A 22,146-nucleotide genomic window follows, 5' to 3' on the forward strand; every position below is an offset into this window, starting at 1 on the left:
TTTTCCATAATTTGTAACTGACGAGATATCGGCTGAGCAGGATCGAGAGGAACGAAAGACGCACCAGTCTTCATGATGCCCACCATGGACACAATAGCCATGGCGGATTGTGGAAAGCAAAATGGCACATATTCTCCGACTTGCACGTTGCATGCTCTCACCAGGTGATCCGCCAGGGCATCCGTAAGCCTGGAAAACTGTCCATAGGTGAGCTGGGCGTCCCAGGCACAGATTATAGGCTCATCTGGCCTCTTCCTGGCCCGTTCTTGGATGTTTTCGTGCAGAAGATGCTGCTCTGGCTCAGGGCAAGAGGCATTCCATTGCAGGAGCCGGGTTTTATCCCAGGGGCTAACGAGGTCCAGGTCAGACACTTTGAAATCCTCGACGCTGCTGCGACAGAGCTGTGCGGTGACACTCTCGAGCTGGTGGCAGATGGCCTCGACCTGGTCTGCGTTGATCACGGCGGGATCGTGGGTGACGTGCACTCGAACGCCATTGTGGGCTTGGATGAATAACTGCACCACAATGGGGTAGGTGTGGAAGGACTCGAACCCTCCCTCTTCGAAAACGGGTGCCATGATGTTCTCGTTGTGGTTGCCGCCTTCTCCCTTGTAAGGCTGCACTACCACGAGGACACGGAAGTCACAAGCAATGCGACAGTCCTCACTGAGCTTACTGACATTCTGCAGGCCAAGCTGTTCAAATGGTATCATTCTCGTGCCTTGCTTCTGCACACTTTCCAGGATCGACGCAACACTGCTGGTCGGCGGCAGCCTGATCCTCATGGGATGGGTGGTGACGAGCGGGCCGATGATAGACTGCACTCCAGTCACGTCCATTTGACGGCCAGTCGTGGTGAGACCAAGTACAACATCTTCCGTGCTCGAGTAATGAGACAGGAGAAGAGCCCAGGCAGCCTTGAGAATGGTGGGAAACGTGATTCCCGACCCTGAATCCCTCTGCACAGTGAAGTCGTAGGTCCGCACCGCATTCACCTTCGGGACATAGTTGACGGCAGGGAGAGTTGGATACGACGCGCCAGGAGCGCCCTCGAGTTCTTTCAGCCAGAAAGCTTGCTGCTCGGCAAGATCTCGCTCTTCAATATGAGCAATGGCGTTGACGAATGGGGTGTGGTCTACCACTATAGAGCCGTGATAGAGCTTGTCGACCATACTCAGAACAAGGTCCATGGACCACCCGTCGTACAGACTGTGGTGGATTGTCCAGAGGAAAGATCTTTTGCCTCCTTGCTTGATGAGTGTGAAGCGGCAGAGCGAAGTACCCAGGGCCATGGGAGCTTGGGTGCCATTCCTCATGAATGTATCGAGCGACGGTGCTGTCACCTCAGTCCATTCAATGTCTGAAGGCTTTAGGACAACCTGGATGAGCTCTCCCTTGTGGCCTGCCACGATTCGAGTCCGGAGGATCTCGGCTCGATCCGATGCAGCTTGCCACGACATCTTGAGCCTGTCAATGTCCGTGTCGGCAGCAACTTCAAAGGGAACCTGCGCCATGTAGGATCCTGTCTGCTTGTTTGAAAGCGCCATCATGCCCTCCTGGAGCGCGGTACATGGATATGCGTCGGCTACAGTGCTTGGCGCCACGTTGCAAGCCTCGGCCAGTTGGTTTACCAGACTTTGTTGATCTTGGTCTCCGGTGAGGATGGAAAACGGCTCGATCATAAAGCCATCTGCGGGCTCGCCGTCCTCAATAGCAGGTGTGTGGAAGGCCATCTCAGACAAGACGGGTGTTTCAAAGATTTTTCCCACTGTCAGGGCCAGCCCCTTTTCTCTTGCCAACTGGACGAGGTGGATAGAGCGAATGGAATCGCCTCCGACGGCAAGGAAACTGTCATTCGCCATGATAGAGTCAGCATCTAGACCTAACACCACGCTCCAGAGGTTTTGGAGGATTCTCTCTTTTTCGGTGGACAGGGCAATGTTTTCGCTCCGCCGACGGCGTAGGGTGGAGGCCAGGACCACGTCCGTCGGCAGTGCGCGAACCCATTGCTCCAGCTTCTTCCTGTCGATCTTGCCCGCAGCGCTCTTGGGCATGCAATCAACCGAGAAGAAATGCGAGGGAAGCATGTGCTGCCCAACCCTGCGACGCATCGCTGACAGTGCTGCCTCGCCATCGTCGCGGAACGAGTCAAGCTGGGGGGGGATACCGGCCTCGAAGGACGAGGTGTTCATTCCCTCTGCGTTCTGATCACCTTCTACCCAGACGAATGCCACAAGAGTGCTGCCGAGTCTCTGTTCGAGGTTCTCGATCGACAGGACGGCAACATCGCGGACATGGCCCATCGTCCATGCTGCTTTGAGCTGGTACTCGACCTCGCCAGCCTCCACGCGCTGGCCGTTGATCTTGATCTGCGAGTCCTTTCGGCCTAGATAATCGATCCTGTCCACATCACCATAGCGAACAAGGTCACCTGTCTTATACAGACGCGAATTTCGTGGAAGCCCTGCCGCTGCGGCCCAAGCTGGCTGGTTGATGAAGGCTGACGCCGTCTTTTCGTCATCGTGTAGATAGCCACGAGCAAGGACCGAGCCTTGCAGAAGCAACTCCCCCTCGCAACCGGGGCTTACGAGCCTGTCGTGGTTATCCGGGTCGACGATCCAGCAGGCGCAGTTCAGACCAGCACCGATACTTGTGGACACCTCGTCGCGCCCGGGCAACCATTCATAGCAGGCACTGTAGATACACGCTTCCGTAGGCCCGTATCCATTCAACAGACGCACATGGCCGACCCATTTCTGCACGTCGCCGCTGGTGGCCGCCTCTCCACCGAGAACGAGAGTCTCCAGACGCGGTACCGCGGCTGGGTTGAGCAGCCTCGACACTGACGGCGTTAAAAAGGCAAAGTTGACCGCCATATCCCGCATGGCGGAGGCGACATCATTCATACGCGCCTCGTCGGACGGAATGCAGACGCAACCGCCAGTGACGAGCGTCGCAAAGATTTCGGCGAGTGACACGTCGAAGACGAAAGCAGAGTACTGCAGCACGCGACTGGAAGTTTTGAGTCCCATGCGAAGGCCGATGCCCACGACGCTCTCGTGGAACGCCGCATGGCCCATCACAACGCCCTTGGGCATGCCAGAGCTACCGGAAGTGAAGAAGACGTACGCCACCTGGTCAGCAGCTGCGATGCGTGCGTGCGCCAGGGCCGACGCAGAACGCTCCTCTTCCATAGTGATCTCCCTGCCTACAGTCATGACGAAGCTGGCCAGTCCTGTGCAGCGCGACCGCATCGACTCGGAGCAGAGAATGGCCTTTGAATTGATCTGCGACAGCACATCGTTGCGGCGGCCAGCTGGGTCGTCGGGGTTCAAGGGAACAAAGGCTGCACCGGATTTCATGACGCCCAGCATGGCGACAACAGCCCAGACTGACTTCTCAAAGTAGATGGGTACAAGATCCGCACTGCCAATGCCCTGGTCCGCCAACTTGTCCGCCAGTTTGTCCGTGAGAACATTAAGGTCTCTATAGGACAGTCCGCCGTCCCACGCCTGGAGCGCAGGCTCGGATGGGTGGGCAACTGCCACGGCGGATACCGCGTCTGGAACCGTACTCGGCTTCCACATCTTCATGCGCCTGACGTCGAGAGCATGGCACGTCTCGAGAGTGCCGAGACACGATGCGACGTCTGCCTGACAGAGCTGCTCGAGGAAGAGGTGCATCTGCCTAGCCAGGCTTTCAACCACCATCAAGTTGAGATACTTGGTGACATAACTAAAGCCGAGCTCAACCTCCTCGTTGCTGCGAACAGTGCACTGCAGCACAAGGGGGTAGGCCATGAAGCCAGCGTGGCCCTCTTCGTTGTCCAGCGGCTGAAGCCCGAGACTCTGACCATCCGTAGCCAGTTCGCTGGGCTGGATGACGAGAATGTTGGTGAAATCACAGGCGCGTCGTGTGTCATCAGAGATTTTGGCAATGTTCTGGAGACCGAACTGCTCGTGGTGCATGGCGCGCGCAGACTGGCCTTGCACTTTGCTCAAGAAGGCACCAACGGTCTCGTCCGCCGGCGTGTGAGCGCGTAATGGTATCGTGGCCACCGTAGGGCCAACGATCTCTTCGATCCCCGATACGGGCGCATTGCGGCCTGAGACCACGTTGCCAAAGGTCACGTCCGTTGAGCCGCACCGCTGCGCTACCGTGAGGGCCCAAGAGGCGCGGATGAGAGTGGGCAAGGTAGTCTCCTTGCTCTTTGCACGTCTGGGCAATTTGACGCGGCTCTTGTAAAAGGCGGTGGTCTCGGGCTCTTTCTGCTTCTGCTGGCTGTCAACCTGCGTTTTGGGGAAGCGAGAGTCCTGAGCGCCTTCCAGCTCACTGGCCCAGAAGGCCTCACTTTGCTCGTTCACATCGCGGGCCTGGACGGAAAAGGTGTTGAAGTCTGGTGGAGGGAGCAGAGATGCGCCATGGTATGCGTCATTCAGCAAAGACAGAATGCGACCGACCGACCAACCGTCGATGATGGCATGGTGTGCCGTCAACACCATATACCTTTCACAAGCAGCCTCAAACAAGGTCGCCTGGCACAATCTCGTATTGAGAGACATTTCTTCGCGGGGTCTCTCCCTGAGGTGTGCCATGAACTGCTTCTCGTCTGCTACGTCTGCCAAGCGCGCGGTGGACCACGAAGCCTCCTCGTCTTGGACGACCTGGTAGGTCACGCCGTGGACTTGAACGATTCTCGATCGCAAGACAGAACACGCTGAAACAACAGACGACCATGCCCTGGACAGACACTCGGCGTCCAAGGATTTTGGCAAGCGGAACACATGCTGGGCAACGTAAGAGCCGGGCTTCTTCAAAGACAGGGAAATCAGGGCCTCTTGCATGTGAGTAGCAGGGTAGACGTCTTTGATGCATTCTTTGGCCGTGCCGAGCTGCGCGCTGATAGTGGCCAGAAGGTCTGGCCTTTCCGGGCCCGTTATCGACGAAAAAGTCACATAGGCACCCTCCTCTTCGCTCTGCATCGTTTGTCGTACCGCCAGGGACATGAGCTCTAGGGTAGGCTTGGCGAAGATGGTGGGGACATCCAGGTCAAGTCCGTTTTTCCTGGCACTCGAGGCAAGCCTCATCGCGACGATCGAGTCACCGCCTAACGCAAAGAAGTTGTCGTTCACGTTGATCGCAGACGCTTTCAACTGCAAAGCCGACGCCCAGAGGTCTCGCAGGCTCGACTGCCAGGAGTTGGTCACCTCCTTCTTCTGATCTCCCGTGTTGACCAGGCTGTAACTTGTGATCTGCGCCGCGCTCAGATCGTGAATGGCTCGCTTGAGCGCACTGCGATCGAGTTTCCCCGAGATAGTCAGGGGCAGCTTGTTCAAGGGGATCCAGAGTCGGGGAACCATATAGCCCGGGACGCGCGCTACCAGATCGGTGGCGAGCCCCTTGAGCCAAATGACCTCCTCGTCCGTTAGAAGGGGGAACGCCTGTTGCGACGCGAGAGCATGCTTCGACTGGAAGAACATGGCCAAGAGCTGCGTAGATCGACCTTCCAGCGGCGTGCCAATCTCCGAGACGCAGTCAATCCCCGGAGCGAGCCCTTCGACATATGCGTCCACCTCGCGAAGCTCGATTCGCTGCCCGTTGAGCTTGACTTGGTTATCCTTGCGTCCCACAAAGTTAAGCGAGCCGTCCGACTCATACTGCACGAGGTCACCAGTCAGGTAGATACGTCCAGTGTCTGCGGTGACTTCCCGCATCCATCGTGGTGCGTCTCGAAAGACGCTGGCTGTCTGGCTTGGGCTTCCCAAGTATCCACGGGCCAGCGTGGGCCCCTGGATGGCGAGCTCACCGATACACCCGACGGGCGCGAGCTTCTCGGGGTCGCTGGGGTCCACCACCCACGTTGTGCAGTTGACAGCCTTTCCAATGTTCGACGGGGGGTCTTGTGCTGTCTCCCAGAGTCTCGCGGTCGCGCCAGTGCAAGCCTCGGTAGGCCCGTAGCCACCGCGTCCCTGGATTGCCGACCAGGTGCTGACGACGTCGGGGGTATTTGGCTCTCCTCCCAGGAGGATCGACCTCAAGCTGGGCACCTCGTCCGGCGTGAAGAGCCGCGACAATGAGGCCGTCAGTGCGGTAAAGGTGACATCCATTCTCCGGATCGCCCCCGCTATGTCGTGTTGGCACTCATCCTTTGTTGGTACGCAGACGCACCCCCCGCGGAGAAGCGCCCCGAAGATCTCGAGGCAGCACGCATCAAACACATACGGTGAGTACTGCAAGACTCTTGTGGACTGATCAAAGCCTAGATACCCCGTGATACCCTGGAAGCTGGTACATACCGCGCCGTTTTCAACCATGACGCCCTTGGGCTTGCCCGTCGTGCCAGATGTGAACAGCACGTAAGCCAAGTGCTTGTTTGTGACCTCTGGCAAGTTCACGCTACCGGCAGGGAGGCTGGAGATGATATCTCCCGATATCTCCAGAGCCTCTACCCCCAAGTCGGCGAACTGAGATTGTATACTCCCTGAAATCAGGACCAGACTGGCATCGATTTGCTCCAGTATAGCTTGCCACCGATGGCGAGGGTGGGAGGGGTCCAGGGGTACAAACGCACACCCGGCTTTCATGATGCCGAGCATGGCCACAACGGCCCACGCCGACTTCTCCAGGCAAAAAGGCACCATCTGATGTGGCTTCACGCCTCGCGATAGTATGTACGAGGCCAGGCGATCCGACGTCGAGTTCAACTCCTCGTATGTGAGACGGACGTCCTTCGATTCCACCGCAATGGCTTCAGGCATATTGGCGTTCTGCAGTTCGATGAAACGCGGAACCGACAGACAGACTTCTTGGGGTGTCTCCTTGTTCCAAGCTCGCAGAGTCGAGATATCACCTCGCGTCACCATTTCGATCTCGCCAATAGGCAGATCCGCACTAGCTTCGGCCACCTGACGGAACGCCTCGTGAAAGTGAGCGCACACCCCGTCGGCGCGCTCACTCGCGATGCGCGTCTGGTCGTAGATGACATTGCAGTGAATGGAGCTGTCGTCTCGGAGGCTGCAGGTCAGTACGAATCCATATCCTAACTTACCAATCTCCGAGGACCCAACCGGGTCTTGCTCGAAGAGTTGAATCTGCTTGGAAGCCCCTGGAGGCTGAACGACGAGGAGCGTGCCAAAGGTAGCGGCGTTGGCCGTGTCGCCTCCCATACGGGCGATGTTCTGAATGCCCGACTGTTCAAAGTCGAACATGTGAATCATCTGGTCCCGAATCGCTTCGAGCAGTCCAGTGACAGACGTTCCGCTGTCGACAAGAATCCGCAGAGGGACCGTGGCGATGGTTGGACCAACGATACAATCAATCCAAGCCACGGGGGCTGTGCGTCCAGATACCGTAACGCCAAATAGGACATCATCGGTCCCCGCATACTTGGCGTTGACAATGGCCCAGGCAGCCCTGAGGAGGGTCGGCACACTGTGACTCGTATGGTTATTCTTGATAGCAGGAATCAAAAAATCCTTCTGGCCCTGGGGGAGATACTCCTGGGACGTCGGCGATGACGGCAGGCGGGACTGGAAGGGGAGCGGGAAAGGATTGGACTTGGAGAACTGGTCTTGCCAGTAGCGCTTCTCTGCTTCAGCGTCGTGTTTCTCTGCGATATACTTCACAAAGTGTGCATAGGGGAGCGGGGCGGGCAGCTCTAGTCCGTTGTATAGATCTTGGAGCTCTAGCATCATCAACCCCAGACTGTGGCCGTCAAAGAGGGAGTGATGAATTGCCAGGGCCAGATGCCTGCCACCACCCGTGTCTTCTACGAGGCTCCATCGAGCCATCCTGGCCCCCAGGCTCGTCGGTGGGGCGTCCTCCAAGAGGAGAAAATTGTCCAAATTCGTTCTTCGTTCCCAGGGGAGGACATCTTCCACCACGATCTGCAGCAGCCCAACATCCTCGACATGGACGAACCGTGTTCGGAGCAAATCGTTTCGCTCGACCAGCGCGGCGCATGCCGAGGTCAGACGGTCCAGGTCGACGTCATCCGGCAGCTTGTACGCACCCACGGCGATGTACGCGCGAGGGTTCCTGAGCGAGATGGCCATGAGCCCCTCTTGGAGTGGTGTACAAGGATACGCGTCCTTGACTTGGTTCGGAGAGACACCACAGGTGACGGACGTAACGCGTCGTATCTCGCTCGGGCTCACGCCTCGCGGTGCGAGTTCAAACGGAGCAAGATGGGCAAGTTCTAAAGACGATGCTCGATTGGTGGTGCTGGCCATGTCTTCCAGGACGGGGGAGGCAAAGATGGCAGCCACGCTGAGCTCGAGCCCCTTCTTGAAGGCCAGTGTGACCAGCTTCGTGGCGGCGATGGAGTCGCCCCCCAGGCGAAAGAAGTGATGATGGCCTTGGATAAGAGACGCATCGAGGCTGAGGATCTGGGCCCAGAGCTGGCGTAGAGCCACAGCTGTTTCACTCAGCTCCCTTGCCACAGCCGGCCGTTCGATGGAGGAGAAGAGGGCGAGATCTTGCGGACTCAGCTGCTGGGCTATAGCTCGAAGCGGCTTGCGATCCGTCTTTCCTGATGAGGTCTGGACCGGCGTACCAGCGAGAGGGATAGCCAGCGTGGGGACCATGTATGTTGGCAGTTTCTTGCCGAGTCTCTCCATCACTTGCCGTATCACCTCGCCGATTTCAGGGGTAAATTCCGACTCGGCCATGGGCCGAGGCACGCCCGCAGACGGCACGTCCAGGTGCGAACTGTCCACAAACCACAAGATGAGGACAAGCATCTGCCGGCCAGTCACTTCGTGCGTGACGAGTTCGACCATGCCGCCCACGCCTGGTGGTGAGATGTGGACAAGTTGCGTCTCAATCTCGCCTAGTTCAATGCGCTGTCCATGGTATTTGACTTGACTGTCCTTGCGCCCGATAAAGTCAATGGTACCAGCCGCGTTGTATCGCACAAGATCCCCTGATTTGTAGGCTCGATGACCATCGACGCCCTCTAGCTTGGGTAGGAAGGATGATGCGTTGACCAGCCACGCATCGGCGCCGGCCTGTCCAAGATAGCCACGAGCAAGCGTCGGACCTTGGATCACCAGCTCGCCTACACAGCCCAGGGGCAAAATTGTCTCGTGGTCTTCCGGGCTGACAACCCATAGGCCGAGCCCCGATACACGGCCCAGCGTGGTCGTCTTCCCTACGCTCCCCAGTTGTGGGTTCCATGCCGAACAGGTGCAGACCTCGGCTGGGCCGTATATGCCAATCCGTCGCAGGGATACCCAGCTGTCGAGGACGGACTGCGGGATCGCCTCGCCGCCGAGAAGGAGCTGCTCGAGACAGGGCGCATCGGCGTGGGTGAAGGTGCTGGCCACGGACGGGGTCAGCAACGCTGCGCTGGCATTCAGGCGTCGTATGGAACTGGGTAGGGCGTTGACCCTTTCGTGCTCGGAAGGTATACAGATGCAACCACCCTTCCAGAGGGTGTAGAAAACTTCGAGCGAGACGACATCGAACGTATGGGCCGAATACTGCAGCATGCGCAGCGGCTTGGTCCAGCCAATGTCACGCTCCAAGGCGATGAACGAGTTGCAAAAGGCAGCGTGCTCCATGACGATACCCTTGGGCACGCCCGTGCTTCCGGATGTGAATATAATAGAAGCCACATTGGTCGGCGTCACAGCAGTCCGCAAGGCATCCGCGTTGATCTGGGACTCCAGTTCGTCCAAGAAATCGCCATCGATTGTCAGCACGTTCGGTACCACCCCTGCCACGAGGCCTGCTGACTCGGCGGTGGTCAGGATCCAACGACTCTGGCAGCTCTCGGCGATGGTGGCGATGCGGGATCTGGGGTGCCTCGTCTCGACGTGCACGTAGGCGGCCCCAGCCTTTAGGATGCCGTACATGGACACGACCGTCCAGGCGGACTTGGGAAAGCAACAAAGCACATGCGATTCGGGCCCGATCTGGTACTGCTGTTGCAGGTAGGCGGCGAGCAGCGTCGCCTTGCGCTCGAGTTCCCGGTAGGTAAAGGAACCCTCCGGGGCTAGGATGGCTTGTCGGTCGAGATAGGAAGCCGTCTGCTCCGCAATCATGTGATGCAAGCATGCATCTACCAGAGGCGGCGGATTCGTGTGCCACTGGCGCATGGCGTCCAGATCATGACGGCTGAACAGTCGGCACTCGGTCACAGGCCGTGCTGGATGCGAGGTGAGCCAGGAGATAGCGGTGCGGAACGAGTCGACCAAGGACGTGGCCGTGGCGTCGGACAATGTGTGCAGCTTGTAGGTGAGACGGAGGCGCAAACACGTCGGCGTGCTGATGGCGACGGCAGAAACGGGATACTCGGTGGGGAATGCCTCGCTTCGAGCTGTGAGCTTCATCTCTTCCGAAGAGTCTTCGGAAGCGCCCCCTGACGTACCCTTGCCTTCGTCATCGTGTATGCACGACAGGACAGTGTCGAAGAGGGCTCGGTCAGGCTGGGACGTGGCACCCAGGACCTCTTTCAGGGAGCAGTATTGGTGTGACAAGGCTTCAACAAAGTCCCCTTGGATGTCGTGAAGGAGTCCAGAGGCGTCGCGCGAGTCGTCGAGGACAATCCGTCGCGCCAGAATATGCACAAAGGCGCCGACGGTATTCTCGAGTCCAGGGAGAGGCGCATCACGTCCCGAGGTCACGTAGCCGAAACACACCGCATCGGACTGCGTGTAATAGCGCAGAACCATTGCCCATGCCGTCTGTATGAGTGTTGCCGGCGTGATCCCCGTGGCCTGGCAAGCCGACGCCAGTTGATCCAGGCTACCAAGCTCCACCGCCAGCGAGGCCTGCCCCGTGGCCGCCTCAGAGCCCAAGCGTGGGAAGGGAGCCGCTCCCTGGCCGCTCAGATGTCTCCCCCAATACTCCAGGGAGCTATCTTGAGCGCTGAGGAAGGTGTGGTAATCGCCTCCACGCAGAGGGGGCTCGGGAGGCGGCCTGCCCTTGTATATATCACGCAGTTCTCGTAGTATGATGGATAAGGACGTGCCGTCCACAATCGCGTGACTAAATTCGAACTTGCAAAATACGCGGCCCTGCTCATCCTCGCAGAAGGTAAGGTGATGGGCAGGGCGTGTCAGGTCGAAATGCACCGGTGGACATAAGTGCAACTGGCTCTGTGCATCCGCGCAAGGTCCCTCGAGCGAGCGAACTTGGGGTGCCGCGCTTCGCAGCACGACCTGCTCAAAGAGAACGTATTCCCTCACGCTCTGCACAAAGACTGTCCGCAGTGCCTCGTGTCGCTGGATTGTGTGCACCCAAGCATCCGACAGAGCTTTCATGTCTATGGCGCTGTTGGCACGGACAGGTGTCGCTTCGACGACGAGCTCTACTCGGTAGCTCTCGGGCTCTTTCAGCACGGCAATAATCATGCCTTCCTGGACGGACGTGCAGGGATAGACGGCTTGGACGTCCTTCAAGGAGGCGATGCTGAGATCGCGCAGCATGCGCTGCTCAAAGGTCGCTCGATGGGCGGGTGTACTGGATCGCAGCGCATAGTCGTCACATGTTTCTGGCACGGCCTCGAGTGCTTTTGTCTGCAAAGAGGAGCCAACTTCTCGTTTCGATTGGTCCATGTGCCACTCGACGTCAATTAGGCGAGGGCTCCCTAGTAGGTTTGCGACTGTGACCACTACCCCCCTCTCGAGTAGGTAGTTCATGAGGCGGATGGCGCTCATGGAGTCTCCTCCCAGCTTGACAAACGACTTGTGGAGGTCAACTTCGGTGGCCTCTATTCGGTGTGTGCGGGAGAAGCCCGCTCGTAGCATCTGCCCAACGTCCTGGTCGGTTGGGTTCATGTTCTCGCGGTGCGCCTCGGGAGGAGGGGACCAGCCCACCATCTGCCGCAAGTTCTCGTTGTCCACATTCTTCTCCTCGTCAAGAGGGATCTGCAGGACTATGATCCACTTCTTTGGTAGCGGTTTGATCCCCGTGGTGTCTCGGATCTGTTTGCGGAGGGAAGACAGGATCTCGCGATTCGTCAGGCCCTCCACTTCAGGCGCGTCGCGATGTATCTCTAAAAAGACGGCGAGGTTGCCTTCCTCGTCGGGAAGCACCTGTGCGTGTCGCACATGGGCTGCCCGGTGCAGAGCGCCGAGAATTAGATGCGCCATCGTGGCGAGTCTCGTTGGTAGATAGAAACCGGTACAGGCAGTTCAGTGCACAGCGACAGTCGACATGCGATTAGAGTGTACAAACTCGTAAACAAGATACGAATGATGGATTGCTCTTTCTTTCCATGTGTTTTCCAATGTTGGGGTTGGCTATGTTGGAAAGGAGTGAGTTTCCGTTGGGAGAGGACAGGAGGCTCTACAGTCTACACGTAAACAAGCCAATACCATTCACTTCGCGACGGAACAATTTCTTTGGAGAAGCTGTCCGATTCATCGATACCCCCATGGTTCGCATCCATGCACTCTCGCATCCATCCTGGGGTGGCCAATGATGAGGATTCGGGGTTACTGTACGGTCATGTACGTAGTATGGAATCATCATACGTCCCTCAACTGCGTCCAAGTCAGAGACCACGTTGATCGTCATCCAACTCCAGCTTCTACCCCTGTTCTCTGTCCCTTGTCGACAAACCCTTGCATGCGGACCGGCTCATGCACGCACCCTTGTCGGTTCCCACCGGCTAGTGCTCTCTCGTAAGGCGCAATGCTTAGTGTCCGGGTACACTCAGCATCTTGAACGCAATTGATTGGTCAGGTGCACGGTGTATATGCAATTCAGGCTGGGTACCTCCGTACACTCACTCAGTCATCACTGCCTCTGTGTCTGACCACGTACGGTACGTATGTGTAGCCAGTTGCCTCTACAGTGACACAGTCCCCTGCTGCTGCAGGGTCGTCTGTGGACTTGTGAGTAGACTTATGGGGTCTCTAGCCATGGGTTGCAAGGCCACAGAAAGACGAGATACGACATCACACTCCACGTGGTGGCACCTAGGCCCATACATAGAGAAACAAAGCCAGAGGAAGTGGGTAGACAGAGGCCAAAGTCGCGGCACGCCTAAGTGGATAGATGTCTCTCCAACTGTAGTCCTTCTGTCTTCAAGCTGGTCGTGGGCTCTACTACACATTGACAGTCATAGTCGATCATTCCCGTCATGCTTGTGGGAGCGACGAGCACACGCTTCCCGCCGCCCCCGCGGGGAGGTGTTGGTGAGTTCTTGGACAGCACGTCGGGATCGTGTTGCTGATCTGCCGTATTCAAGACTGGTCGACGCAATCCGCGGATACCTTCACCCACAGCCATGTCGAATCTCGACGGTGCGCCGCGACGGGCGATTGGTCTCAACCGGTGCTGGTAGAAGATCCGTATCTGCGTGTACACGGTCTCGCGCCCGTCTTCCACTACGGTCAGGAAGCCTACGAGGGTTTGAAAGGTGATGGACACCACATTGCACTCCCTTTCAAGGCACATGCGCAGTCGAACTGACCGTTCTCCAAAGCTTTCCGCACACCTCACGACGAGATCCGCATTGTCAGGCCCGACTACCACGCGAGGCGATTCCGTCAGTCGGCCGAACTCGTCTCGATCCCTCCAGTCCCACACGACGTCTTCCTCCGCAGCGTAGAGATGGCCGTGGCCCACAATGCCGAGTTCGTGCCTCCCAACGACGAAGAGAGCATGCTGTACATACGCCCCGTCGTCTTCGGCACGGGGGGGTCCATGCAGCTCAAGCCGAGCGACGAGTACCTCTTTTGCGTCTACGTCACCTGCGCGGGGGCCTTTTACGGCTCAGAGGCTCTGGACTGCCTCATCCTCGAGGACTTTGACCGGGCGGCGCCGAGGGGAACTGGCTCGGGCAAAGTGGGCGGCAACTACTCCCCCGTGATGCGGTGGAGTCGGCAGGCCAAGGAGAGAGGATTCGACATTACGCTGCACCTCGATAGCCAGACACGGAGCGAGGTGGAGGAATTCACCACGTCGGCTTTTCTCGGCATCCGCGTCCAAGAAGGGAGCACCCCGACTCTGGTGGCCCCCGACACGAAGAACGTCGTGGACAGTGTCACGAGCAATTGCGCGCGCCGCGTCGCAAGCGACCTCGGCTGGGCGGTGCAAAGAAGACCGGTCAAGTACACGGAGCTCGAACAATTTAGCGAGATCATGGCGTGCGGTACCGCTGTGGCCCTGGTCGGTATTCGGTCCATCACCAGAGAGAGCACCAGCGAAGTACTGCGATACTCTGACAAGGATGGAGAATTGGGTCCCTACACACAGATCTTGCAAGAGCATCTTCGTGACATCCACAAGGGAAAGACCGCGGATCGGTTTGGGTGGATGCACAAGGTCCCTCCCCCGGAAACGGGGACTGATAGACAGATAGATCATCCAGGAGCTCACTAAAGCCACCTTCTCTTCATTCTTTACTCTGTGCCACATGACCTCGCTCCACTGGATTATTCCCCTCATGTTGCGATACACACGCATCAAGAGTGGTTGTCGATGGAGATTGTCGCCACGTGCAAAACCTCTATACTACCTTGAGCAATGAGGTACACTGCTGCAGCGTGTGTAAGCTGCAGGTCGCTATTTGTGCGCCTTTTGGTGATTTAGTAAGCCATGTCATGGGTTACTCAGTTCTATGCCAACAGCGACTTGTACTTATGCTGCCAGGCCTGCAGGGCGCATCTCAACGTCATTGGACGGCGAGGTAGCAAGCTGCCGGGCACTGATTGTATATGGTCTGTACACATGAAGCAGCAAACAACATGAACTATGAGTCGTCTGCTATTTTTCTGCTTTGGTGAGGCTCATTGACCAAGCCCGCCCTCGTGCTTCTAGCAGAGATAACCGTCCTGCCTCGTCTCCCACTCAGCAGATATAGCACACCGCAGCGACCATGCACATAATCTTGACGGGAACGGGTCTGGTGGGCGCCTGCGCGCTCGACTTCCTGCTGCAGGAGGATACTGTGACCAAAGTCACCATCATCAGCCGGAAAGCCGTACCGCAGGCAGAGGGCCACGACAAGGTCACCGTCCTGATAGAGGAGGACTTGGGCCGCTACAGTCCAGAGACACTCCAGCGTCTTTCCGGCGCCCACGGCTGTATCTGGACAGTTGGCCCGCCTCAGGCCAGCGTGACGCGCGCGTAATGCCCCCTCTCTTTTTCTCCAAATGCCTGTCCCGCCTTGGAGTCCTAGTTGAGGCTGACGGTTCTGTTTCCGGGCCTTAGAGAATACGAGGCGGCTCACATTGACCTGCCGGTTGCTGCTGCCAAGAGCTTCGCCAGGCTGAACGACAAGTTCAACTTTGTCTATGTATCGCGTACGTGATGTGATGGGTGCAATGAGCAACGAGGTTTGGAAACATGGCTGACGCGGCTCTAGATGACCAGATCCACACACCGAATTCGCGCTGGGTGTTCTTCCTCGACGTCAAGTCGCAGGCCGAGGAGGTTCTGTTCCAGCTGCATCATGACACCAGCAAGAGGCTGCCACTGGTCGAACGGCCGGGGAAACCGCTCCCAAACGAGGAAGCCGTGCCATCGCTGCGGATCTACTGCGCACGTCCGATGCTCATTGACTACCGGCAGCACGAGGCTGTCAAGCCCTGGCTCAAGCCGCTCACGCTGGGCAAGAAGTGGAGCAACTGGGTTGGCCTGCCAGTCTATTCCTTCTTCGGCATGACGTCCATGATTGGCGACTCACGGGAGCTCGGCAGGGTGCTCGTGGACCTTTCTTGTGGCGATGGGGAAGACATCCACGTGGAAGGGGTGTCTCCTGAAGGCAGGTGTCTCGGTGTCGTGGGGACGAGGAACTGGTGCAAAGAGCGCGTATCGCTGAATGCCTCCGGCGGGAAATGAGCTGCTTACTTTGCTATATGAGTTCTTGTAGGGACTTTCCTGTATTTACATGCAAAAAGATATCACGCTGCCTCCAAAGATGATGGTCCAAGGCCAAGCCAAGCCAAGTGCCTTGTCGAAGGATGTAGTCTACTTACCCTGCAGCACGGCATGATACTACGAAGAAAGAGCACATATGTGATGATGTGTGAGCTAATAAATGACGGCAAAATATTGAAGAATTCTTTCTTTCATCGCGCGAATTTGGATTCTCTCAAATACAATTAGATTGCCGTTGCCGTTTAATGGAACTGTTTCTCATTGTGTCTAACTAACTTATTGTCTTTCTTTCCATGCTTTTTATGTTAACCCTTTTCTCTTGGCTTAGTCCAAGTCAGTGCTTACACCATGCTACACTATGATACCAGCAGCGCCCTCATTCCTTTGCGATAATCTCAAACTCATCTTACATAGACCTACGTGAAGAACCAAAACCAGACCAAGTTATCACTTTCGAGAGAAGCTGTTGCGTGTCAGGCAGGTTGTACCAAACAGCCGCTGATTGGTTAGGGTACAGACTCGGCCCACAATGTCAAACGGCGTCATCTTCGGGCTCTCGCGTTCTTCTTTCTCCCTTGGCATCACCATCATCTTGAGATAGATAATCGTTCTCTGCGTCTTCCCTATTCAACTTTCGCTAAAAGCCATGCCACTTGGCAGAATATCTGGGAAAGATACAGAGGAGAGTGGCATTCCTGGTGCCCAGGATCTCAGATGACCTTGGGTTTCCGGTCAGCCCTCTGTCGAAGACTCATATAGCTTCTTGAAGACGGACGGCCGTGCCAGCAGTGCCCTGGGCTCATCGAATTCCAGGACCTGGCCCGCATCCAGCACCACCACCTTGTCGTAGTCCAACGTCACCTCGAGCTTGTGGACAATGGCGAGGACGGTCCAGTTCGCGAAGCTCGTCTTGATGACTTCATCAATCTTGGCCGAAGCTGCCTGATCAAGACTGGAATCGGGTCAGAGAAGAGCCATCTGCGTGGGAGGGACATGCCATACCTGCTTGTCGCCTCATCAATGAGGAGAAGCCGACCGCCCGTCTGCCTCATCATCGCTCGCGCCAGCATGAGCAGCTGCATCTGGCCCTGGGAGAACGTGTTCTCGTCCATGGCCGCATCGAGACCGCCCTCGCGGGCCTCGACCATGTGTCGCATCCCAACCTTGTCGAGCGCTTCGAGGATGAGGTGATCCCGCTGCGCATCGCGGCCGTCGGTGGCTGTGCTCTCGTGCTGGTGGTGCGCGTCAATGTTGAAGCGGACAGAGCCTGGCAAGATGTACGCCTCCTGTGGGATCGCGACGATCCTGGACCGGAGGTACTCGCGGGGCAGGGCTGCGAGATCCACGCCATCGACAAAGATAGATCCAGAGTCTTGCTCCACGAGGCCCAGCAGGGACAGGAAGAGAGAGGATTTCCCACTATGCGCAGTCGTTAGTCATTCGGCGCCTTGGTCGCCATGGGTGGCAAGGGGCATGCTTACCTCCCCGTTCGGCCGCATATGCAGACCTTTTGACCAGCCTCTACCTCGAGCGACACATTGTCGAGGACCTTGGCGGAGGGTCTGTGAAAAATGTCAGTGATAAGATCTGGGATGTAATTATGCCAGATCGGGAGACGGAGACTCACGAGTAGGACGCTGACAGGTTGCGGATAGACACTTGGCCCTCGGGGGGCCACGAGCTCTCCGCTATATCTCCGGTGCTTTCCGTTAGGCCTGCCACGTCGTCCTCGCTGGGGAGCGCCTTTGCGAATGTCTTGATCCTCGCGACGGCGCCAAGCGACACCTCGAGCTGCACCCAGCTCGTGATGATGGCCTGGACGGTGAAGCTAAAGGCGAGGATGTTGCTCAGCGCGACACCGACGTAGCCGGGCCCAATGGCCTCGCGCAGATTGGTGACCACCACAATGAGGGCGATGGCGACGAGCATGATGATGATGTTGACGGCCAGTGTCAGCCATCGCTGGGCGCAGTAGAGGAGGTAGTTGGGCCGCTGGGACTTGTCCAGGATGAGGATGTTCTGGTGCGCCGAGCGGTCCTGCCAGCCGAACGCGCGGATCGAGACCATCCCCGTCAGCGTCTGCATGAAGTGGGTATACAGAGGCGCCTTGAGGTCGATGGTCATCTGACGAAGCTGCCGGGCCGTGCGGAGGTAAAAGTGGCCCAGCAGATAGAAGGCGAGGATCAGAAAGGGAACGAGGATGGACAGGTACCGCGAGGAGACACAGACGAGAATGAACTGGGCAAAGCCAAAGGCGGTCGCTGGCGTCTGGTCAGTACATGTTGCAGGGGCCCGTGCTTCATCACTTACACATTGTCACGCCCATGGCGGCGGGCGGCAGCTCCATATCGATGAGCTGCAGGTCCTGACTGAACCGGTTGATCGTGGTCCCGGTGTCGGTTGTCGCGTGGAAGGCTATCGGCGCGCTGCGCAGCAGATCAGCAGCTGTACAGGGAGGGGGTTGGACGGCCACGTACTGAGAGACGGCATGGAGGAGGATCTCATGGAATTGACTGGCCGTCTTGTTGATGGCCAGGATGAAAAGCTGCCTGTGATTCGGTCAGTCCCTTTGAACGGGGAGGGAGACACGAAGCGACAAAACCGAGGAGTCGACCATACATACCACATGCCGATGAAACAGGATACCAGAGCACCGACGCACAGGAGTGTGTACACACCGAACCACTTTCCAAGGTCGTTGCCCGCGCCATCCTCGTTAGCCTCGGCCCACCATTTCAGCCATATGCCTGGCTCTGCGTCAGTTTCGCATGTCTCCGCGACGGGAGCGGATCAAGGGGGCCTATACGTACTGGGGAAGGCATCGCAAAAGGCAAAGACGGACATGGCCACCACAAAGCCGACGAGAGTGCGGTATCCTGCTGCCTTTGCGTAGTATTTGTAGACACTGGCGTCGCCCACCTGACGTGCGGCGTCGGCCTGGGCTTCCGTGGTGGTCATCAATTCCGTCTCTGGCTGGCCGTCGCCGCGCGAGGCAGCAGGAGCCGTCCTCGGCCCATCCTCGTGGGCTTCATGCGCGGCCCAGCGGTCGATTTTCTCAAGGATTTCAGAGGCGACTGTGTCGCCCTCGGCTGTGTGCAAGTCTTTCATGTCGGTCACATGCCCCTCCTGGTTCATCGTGATAAGACGATCGGCAAAGGCCAAGACGCGAGCTAGACGGATATTAGCTACCGGAGCTTTGATGACGCGCCCGAGAGGAAGCAGAGGCCTACTGGAGGACGAGGTCATGATCGTCGTCATGTTGGCGGAGCGCAGGAGGCCGTTGTGGCCCAGGAGGCCCATAAACAGGGCATCCTCTGTGCTGGCGTCGATGCCACTGAACGAGTCGTCAAGGAGGAGGAGTTCGCGTCGTGCGTATATGGCTCTTGCCAAGGACTAGAAGAAGGTTCGTACGTGTGAGTGGACGCTCGGTAGGAGGCAGGGGAACGTACAAGTCTCTGCTTCTGGCCACCGCTCATGGTAATTCCTTTGGAGCCAACCCTGGTCTCTTCGCCTCGAGGCCAGGTCTCAATGTCCCTTTCGAGTCGGCATGCGCGGAGCACGGTACGATACCAGTCGTCGTCGTCGGAGAGCTTGGAGCTGACGTCCACGGTACTCTTGTCACCCGTGTCGCTAGGCAGACGACCGGTGACCAGCTGGTGCACCGTCTCGTTGGGTAGCCAGGGGCTCTGCTCGCAGAAGGCAATGGGCCCCGCGCATCCTACGCTCACCTCGCCTTGCACGGAGAGCTCGCCGAGCAGGGCGCGCAGGAGCGAAGACTTTCCGCAGCCGACGGGCCCCATGATGACAGTCAGTGTGTTTCGCGTGATGCGCAGGGGGGACGAGATGACGATCGTGGGCGAAGTATGCTCCATCCGTGCGACGGCTTGAGCCTCGCTGGCCGACTTGCTGTCTACCTTCTCTCGAGACTCTTCCCCCATCTCCGGGGTGCTGCCAGACCAGAAGAACGCGCCACGCATTGTGGCCATGGCACGGCCACCGTAATTGGTTTTGTCGGCCACCGAGGCGCCGCCCTTCTCCTCCCCATCGAGTAGCATGACGCCGCGCACGTCGCGGTACTCCTGGGCGTTCAAAAAGTCTTGTATACGCTGGAAGGAGGTCACGGCGCCGGCGATCTGCGGGAGGGCAATCACGAGCTTGGTGAGGGGGCTGTTGAGCAGGACCATGATGGAAAATGCAGTGAAGATCTGGGCAATGCTGAGCCCCGAGTTTGAGCTCGTGGACACGCCAGCGGCCGTCGCAAAGGTCAGCAGCGGGCCGAGGATAGGGGTCGAGAGAGCTGGACGAGAGACTAGATCAGCTGCCTGGCGGCCGCGGTCAGGGGAAGGGGGGAACGCACATAACACGAGAGAGCCGCCCAGCAGCCATCGGAAGCGCTCCGAGACCTGGAGCTCGTGGGCCCTGAGATTACGCAGCGCGGAGAAGGCAATGTCGGTCAGGCCGGAGATCTTGATCCACTTGACGCTGCCCAGGGTATGGGATGTGGCCGCGACACGCTCCTGCGAGGCCTGATTCCACAGAGCCTGGCGCGTCCCCGTGGGCACGGCAAGAAAACCTGTCCCGACCATGACGACTGGGGCACGACGCTGTCAGTCCGGGCAAAGAGGAACAAGGAGCTTTCTTACCAAGCGAGAAGCCGATGCTCATGACGCAAGAGACGCCCAGCTGCCGCTCCAACAGGTAGATGGACAAGGCTAGCTCGACCACGTTGCTCCACGTCTCGTGGAGCTGGGTGAGTCCCGAGACAATGGTCTCGATATCGGTGCTGATGAGTGTCAGGGCGCCCATGTGGCTGAGACCGGTGTGTGTCGACGAATCGAGCACGACAGCCTTGTCGTGAATGAGCGGGACGACGCTGCCTCTCATCATGGTAGCTGCGCGCCAGGCCCGCCACTCGGACTGGCTGACGGAGATCTGGAGAGGCAGGGTCAGTCATGAACACACGGGTGTGGATGGAGATGCAAGAGAAGGGGATCGAGGGAGGGCCGCCCTGGGGGCCGCTCGACCTACCGCGATGCCGCCGTACACCAGAATGTAGGCGCCGATCAGCCCGTAGCCCAGATTGTTGTAGGGTTCCTGTTGAGGCAACGCCGCGAGGCGGATAGCAGCTGTGACGAGAAAAGGCTGAGCAAAGGTGAAGCCGATCTGGAACAGGCGTGCAAAGGCCGGCAGCAGAATCGGGCCCTGGAAAGCGCTCAGCCAGGCGCCAAAGAGGGCGTTCGGCTTTTTCTGGTCCTCGACTGTCGAGATGCGCCATCAGTTTCTGTTATACCTGGGGCCCGAACCTCGAACCGCACGTACCATTTCTCCATGCGTGCCGCAGCCGCACGCCCAGTCGTTCCGAATCCAGCTCCTCGTCGAGGCGGCCTAGATGGTCGTAGTCCAGGAGGCTTCTATAGCCACGCAGGAAGAGGGGATTCAGCCACCAGAACAGACTCGTGTTGATGGGACCGCTGGTGGTCTCGGCCGCGACGCTGCGGTACTCTGGCAGGAGATACGAGCGCTTCTCCGTGCTCTCGAGCAGCAGGATGAGGGCACGCAGCGCTAGAGACGCGGTGAGCACGGAACGAGTGGACGTGGACACGGAAGGAGAGAGCCATAGTGTCCTGGCGCGCGCGACGTCGAGCAGGACAGAGAGCGAGAGATAGGCGGTGATGAGCAGCGAGGGACGCAGCGAGGCGCGCTGCTTGAGCGTGGAAAGCACCGCAAAGGCGATGGACGCGACGAGGACGAGGGCCGCGCTCGGCACTGTGGTGCTTGTCTGGCTAGTGTCGTCCTCGGTCGCGTGGATGCCCAGGGCGGCGGCCGAGAGCGCGACGAGGCCGGTGACGAGTGTCTAGGATGGTTCGAGGACGGTCAGCAGGTTTCAATTGTCATCCGAGACAACGTGTGGCAACGCAAGTGACGGAAACGCACCAGCTTGACCCAAGTGATGGCGTGGGCCCGGATCTTGGTGGGCGCCTTGAGGCACGAGGCCACATCGAGGGCCGTGAGGCAGAGGAAGACAGCCGAGAGCAGGATGGACAAGATGGTCTCCTCAAAGAGCAGGGTGAAGTCGAAGCCGCCGCGACAGTCCGGCCCAGCCCATGGACCGAAGTTGCCATCGGGACACGCACCGTCTCGACGCCTCGACATGGTGGTGGTGGTGGTGGTGCGAGCGACTGGCTACTGACACACACAACTTCAATGAGCTGCTGGAAGCTACTACAGTGAGGACCGAAGCGGTGCAATGTGCGAAGGGAGGGCTTTCCCAAGTGTCCTACCAGTTGAAGCTGCGCGTATCGGTCCCAA

At 58.2% G+C, this 22,146-nt stretch overlaps 4 protein-coding genes across 4 annotated transcripts in view; 2 read left to right on the plus strand and 2 right to left on the minus strand.

The window, feature by feature from the left end:
* The window catches only part of J7T54_008338 (nonribosomal peptide synthase), a gene marked incomplete at both ends in the record, with an annotated part of 28,608 nt that extends 16,510 nt beyond the window's left edge, over positions 1 to 12,098 (minus strand). The window contains one exon of the mRNA XM_051505365.1: positions 65 to 12,098. Within this exon, the coding sequence (XP_051363108.1) occupies positions 65 to 12,098 (12,034 nt within the window). The remainder of the gene's footprint in view (positions 1 to 64) is intronic.
* A 995-nt stretch (positions 12,099 to 13,093) lies between these two features.
* Positions 13,094 to 14,337, plus strand: J7T54_008339 (branched-chain amino acid aminotransferase; the record flags this gene model as incomplete). The annotated part of the gene is made up of 3 exons (XM_051505366.1): positions 13,094 to 13,148; positions 13,202 to 13,372; positions 13,439 to 14,337. The coding sequence occupies 3 exons, from the start codon at positions 13,094 to 13,096 to the stop codon at positions 14,335 to 14,337; spliced, it is 1,125 nt and encodes a 374-aa protein (XP_051363109.1).
* A 496-nt stretch (positions 14,338 to 14,833) lies between these two features.
* J7T54_008340 (uncharacterized protein) lies at positions 14,834 to 15,798 on the plus strand (the record flags this gene model as incomplete). The annotated part of the gene is made up of 3 exons (XM_051505367.1): positions 14,834 to 15,052; positions 15,137 to 15,260; positions 15,323 to 15,798. The coding sequence occupies 3 exons, from the start codon at positions 14,834 to 14,836 to the stop codon at positions 15,796 to 15,798; spliced, it is 819 nt and encodes a 272-aa protein (XP_051363110.1).
* Positions 15,799 to 16,569: 771 nt separating this feature from the next.
* On the minus strand, positions 16,570 to 21,990 carry J7T54_008341 (Leucinostatins biosynthesis cluster protein H; the record flags this gene model as incomplete). Its single annotated transcript, XM_051505369.1, has 14 exons — positions 16,570 to 16,789; positions 16,840 to 17,256; positions 17,319 to 17,399; positions 17,465 to 18,098; positions 18,148 to 18,263; positions 18,315 to 18,386; positions 18,461 to 18,584; positions 18,648 to 19,230; positions 19,287 to 20,134; positions 20,195 to 20,428; positions 20,481 to 20,769; positions 20,866 to 21,095; positions 21,157 to 21,691; positions 21,772 to 21,990. 14 exons carry the CDS (start codon positions 21,988 to 21,990, stop codon positions 16,570 to 16,572), a joined length of 4,602 nt encoding a protein of 1,533 aa, XP_051363111.1.
* Between the last annotated feature and the right edge of the window lie 156 nt (positions 21,991 to 22,146).

The sequence above is a fragment of the Emericellopsis cladophorae genome, assembly GCF_022114955.1.
Source record: "Emericellopsis cladophorae strain MUM 19.33 chromosome Unknown NODE_14_length_400046_cov_116_985211, whole genome shotgun sequence".
NCBI classification, from domain to species: Eukaryota; Fungi; Ascomycota; class Sordariomycetes; order Hypocreales; family Bionectriaceae; genus Emericellopsis; species Emericellopsis cladophorae.